Source organism: Hetaerina americana, unplaced genomic scaffold, assembly GCF_022747635.1.
Source record: "Hetaerina americana unplaced genomic scaffold, ioHetAmer1.1.p SCAF_6, whole genome shotgun sequence".
NCBI lineage: Eukaryota > Metazoa > Arthropoda > Insecta > Odonata > Calopterygidae > Hetaerina > Hetaerina americana.
In genome coordinates this window covers 87256464-87261378 of record NW_027287205.1, presented here as the reverse complement: position 1 = coordinate 87261378, position 4915 = coordinate 87256464, and the positions used below count along the sequence as shown (strand labels likewise).

At 43.3% G+C, this 4915-nt stretch overlaps 1 protein-coding gene across 1 annotated transcript; it reads left to right on the top strand.

Annotated features, from left to right (window-relative positions):
* The first annotated feature begins 826 nt into the window (after nt 1-826).
* LOC139695482 (uncharacterized) lies at nt 827-1875 on the top strand. Its single transcript, XM_071594267.1, has 2 exons — nt 827-967; nt 1270-1875. The coding sequence occupies exons 1-2, from the start codon at nt 827-829 to the stop codon at nt 1873-1875; spliced, it is 747 nt and encodes a 248-aa protein (XP_071450368.1).
* Nucleotides 1876-4915: the final 3040 nt, after the last annotated feature.

Here is a 4915-nt window from a genome sequence, read left to right as displayed (position 1 = left end):
AATGATTTTTACTCGCTGGACATTGTTGCATTTATAACTTTTTTGTTCGTCTGGATTCTAATATAACTGTTGGCTTTGCTAATCTCACACATCAGTTCATGTAACTTCATTTTATGCTATTTCTATGTTTCAGAGAGCCTTTTTCATTGAAACATCTTCGTTATTTTCTCCAATATGGTCATCCGTCATTTCATACGAAAATTATTTCTGCAAATCCTATGGGTCCCTAGGTCATCAAAATCACGTAATATTTCAGAGATATGCCTCAAATGTACTATGTATTTGTGTATGCAAATGTGCAAATGTATTTGCACCGCAGATGCTTTTCCTAAGCATCTTATCCACTCTTCATCATCCTAGGTTTCTCACTATCTTTTGATAATCATTATGAATTACCCCGTTCACTGCTTTTAAACCTGCACGTCCTATCGCTCACTCCCCTTGCATCCAGCAATAGCATCTAGAGATGATATCTATCTATTCCTCTCGAAATGGCGGAATACATGACGACGCATGGTTCTGAGAGGTCCCGAATATTTTTCGTCAAATCCGGGGAAACATGTGACAAAACTGTCCGAAAGAGTTCCATCACCGTTAACAGATAATGCTGCGTATGTCCTGAGTATTGAAAAGGCGGCTGGTCTTGCATACCCAATGCAATGTTCGGTTACGCATGAAAGTAAAAGCCTCGGGTCGACGGAAGACGGCGTTTAGTAAATATTGACTAGTTCCATCAGGGGGAGGGTATGACTAACGGCCTGGAATACGAGAGTAGTGCATGCGAGAGTGGAACAAAAACTGATGAATTAAACAAAGGTTTGGTCCGATGTGTGCTTGGATCAAAGTTGATAGGGCTTCAAAACTGATGACTTTGGCTCGGCATTTTGATCAGGTGTCAGATATTCTGAGCATCGGGACATACACGTGGGAAGTATTTGTCCTGGATGTTTGGGCTGTGATGCACGAAGTAAATATGGAAATATGTAGTAGTGTTACCTGGTTTGCCCTTAATTCGCATGAAAGTAGGAATTTCCAGAATAATGATATTAACTTGTCACCCCTAAGGAGCACCCCTAAAACCAATTGTGAGTGCCATAGGGGCACCAACGTATAATTTGGCAAAACACCTTACCGGGATCCTGGCGCCTTTTGTGGGATCATGCGAGCACCATATCAAGAACTGCAGAATTTGTCAAAACCCTACGGAATATTAACTTGGACAACCAAGACATTTTAGCGAGCTTTGACGTCATATCACTATTCACGAAGGTGCCGATCAAGGACACTTTGCTACTTCTCCAAGCACGGTTCGATGAGAAGACCGTCGATCTCTTCCGCCACGTCCTCACCTCGACATATTTCCTCTACAATGGCAAATTCTACGAGCAGGTGGAGGTGGGGTCTCCATTGTCACCGGCCATTGCAAACTTCTACATGGAGGACTTTGAAGAGAGAGCGCTTAGAACAGCACCCTTAAGGCCAAAATACTTCTTCAGATATGTGGATGACACCTTCATCGTGTGGCCACACGGACCGGAAGCACTCACCGAATTCCTCGGCCATATGAATAGTGTCCACCCGAACATCCAGCTCACCATGGAGACTGAGAAGAATAAACGCCTGCCCTCCCTCGATATTCTGATCGAGAGGAAAAGAGACGGCAGCCTAGGCCATCAAGTCTATCGAAAACCAACCCACACTGACCTATACCTGAACAAGAGAAGTCATCATCATCCCGCACAAAAGAGAGGAATAATTTCCACACTCGTGCACCGAGCTACTTCAGTTTCGGACCAAGAGCACCTGGAGGCGGAAATACAACACCTAAGGAAGACGTTCCAGCAGAATGAGTATAGGAAATCAACATGGACCTAAAAAGGGCCTTCAAAAATCCTAAAGGTAGGAGAGAAGAGGTAGAAAAACCTGTTGCAAGAGCCTGTATCTCGTTTATCTCTACGATTTCCAATAAAATCTCTAGGATATTATGGAAATACAAGGTGGAAACTATCCACAAACCAATAAGTAAGCTGCAATCAGTCCTGGACACGGCTAAAGACAAACGGGGATTGAAGACCTCAGGAGTGTACCGGATTCCTTGCGAGTGCGGCAAAGCATACATTGGGAAGACCGGCCGCACCATAGAAACACGCCTAAAGGAACACGAAAGGTGCATCAGGTTAATATACCCAGCGAAATCTGCGGTCGCCGAACATTGCCTCAATAACGACCACAGAATTAACTTTACTGGCGCGAAGTGGCTATGCCACGCCAACGGCTATTGAGATCACGTGGTGTACGAAGCCGTTGAAATCCGACTAGACACCAATACTTTCAACAGAGACAACGGCTTCCAAATCAGTAAAACATGGAAGCCAGTGCTAAAGAAAATAAAGAATGCACGGGAACGCACCCGATTGGCCGTAGCGGAGCACACTAACGCTGGCACACCTGAACCTTGGTGGAGTGTATAAATACCAAGCCTTTTTTATGCTTTGAACTTCACCCTGAAGACGATTGCAGAGTAAGCCTTCGAAACGTCGGTGTACTGCTACCTGACCCGGTGGGAAACCCGAGAGAACTTCTTAAATATTTACATATATATATTATTATTATTATTAAGTAATCTACCGGTTAAGGTAGGTTTTTGGATGGACATAATGACAAATTAAATAATTTAAGACCCCTTTCAAAACACAAAATCCTACTCTACATCAGATCCCTCTTCATCTCTGAGTACTTTCTTCCTCCCTTCATCCCGTCCAACATCCCTATCCTGTTCCTTCCCTTTCCTCGTTTGCCTAACATTCTCCCCGCTATTACAGTCTCCAACATCCCACTGCCGGTCAATACCGCCTTCAGCCACTTTTCCTGCCTCCGTAGGATTTCGCCCAACGAACCCCTCTCTTCGCCCACCAGACCCAGTACTTCCTCATTTGTTTTCTTCTCTGTCCATTTCACCTTCTCCATTCTTCTCCACGTCCACATTTAAAAAGCCTCCAGTCTACGTCTATCCTCCTGTTTCGATTGACCAAGTTTCCGCGCATTACAAACAGGCGGTAGAGGAAACCATGGAGAATGGTAAAGAGCTAAATACTATCGAAGAAAAATGGGAAAGGATCAAGAAAGGGTTGTCTAAAGCCGCAAAAGACACTATTGGAACCGTTAACGCTAAAAGTACTAGGAAACCATGAATCACGGATGAGATGATTACAAAGATGGATGAGCGGCGAAAATGGAAGAATGTAAATACAGAATTAGACAAAATGAAGTACAAAGAATTAAACAATAAATTGAGGCGGGCAACAAATAAAGCAAAAGAAGCATGGTGGAAGACACAGTGCGAGGATATGGAAATTCTGCAGAGGAAGGGTGAAATCGGCGCGCTGTACAGAAAAGTTAAATCGTTATCGGGAAATAAGAAAGGAAGAGCTATGCTAACAGTTAGAGATAAGGCGGGTAAGGTAATAGCTGATGCAGAAAAGATCGAAGAGAGATGGAAAGAATATATAGAAGAACTTTGTAGTAAAGAGGTTAGACCAACAATGTTAGACATAGAAAAGGAACATGAGGTAGAGGAAGATAGCTTAGGTCCAGGCATACTAGACGAGGAGATAGAAAGGGCATTAAGGGAGATGAAACTAAATAAGGCCATGGGGGTGGATAACATTCCCGTGGAACTTTTGAAAAGCTTAGGAAAATGTGGGAGGAAGAGGCTTTATGGGCTGATCCGTAGTATTTATGAGGAAGGAATCTGGCCAGAAGACTTTGTGAGAGCAGTTTTAGTTCCTATTCCGAAAAAAGAAAAGCCAAGTCATGTGAGGACTACAGAACCATAAGTTTGATATCCCACGCATCTAAAGTTGTTCTCGGGATCATAAACAAAAGGATATAGAGTAGGGCAAACGTTTACTCAGGGGCTGATCAGTTTGGGTTTAGGAAGGGGAGAGGTACGCGTGATGCCATTGCAGTAATGAGATTATTATTCGAGAGGAATATAGAACACAACCAGGAGGTATTTGCCTGTTTCGTAGATTTCGAAAAAGCGTTTGATAGAGTGAATTGGGAAAACTAATGAGTATTCTGCAGGAAATAGGAATAGATTGGAGGGAAAGGAGGCTAATCCGCAACCTGTACATGTCTCAGACTGCTCAGGTGCGAGTGGGGTACGGAAAGTCCGGTTGGGCAGTGTTAGGAAGAGGTGTAAGGCAGGGTTGCCCATTATCACCGTTGCTGTTCAACCTGTAGATAGATAGATAGATAGATAGATAGTGGTCTTTATTTGGGCGAAATTGAGACCAAATGGTCCCTTCTTCCATTTAACCCATCGTCATAACCTGTATGCGGAGGAAATGATGAAAGAGGCATGGGAAGAACTGGAGGTAGTAATGAAGGTGGGCGGGGAATTCGTAAAATCAGTTAGGTTTCCTGATGACCAAGCTTTAGATTGTCAGTCAGCCAAGGGGTTGCAGGAATTGCTAAGCGAATATAAAATTCAGTGCGACAGGTATGGGATGAGAATCGATATTAATTAAACAAGGGTTTAGCGATTTACTAGAAAGAAAAAGGCTAAGCTAAACATTAAAATAGGAGGGCAAAAACTAGAGCAGGTAGAACAGTTTACGTATCTCGGTAGTGTTTTTGACCAACACGGTCAAAATAGTAGGGACGTGAGGAGAAGAATTGCGCTAGGCAAAGAGGCTTTCACAAGGAGGAGGGAGTTAATGACACGGACTTTGAGTAAGGATGTTAAGAAAAGACTCGTAAAAACTTTGATATGGAGCGTAGCTATGTACGGTGCGGAAATTTGGTCATTGAAGCAGGAGGATAGACGTAGATTGGAGGCTTTTGAAATGTGGGTGTGGAGAAGAATGAAGAAGGTGAAATGGATAGAGAAGAAAACAAATGAGGAAATACT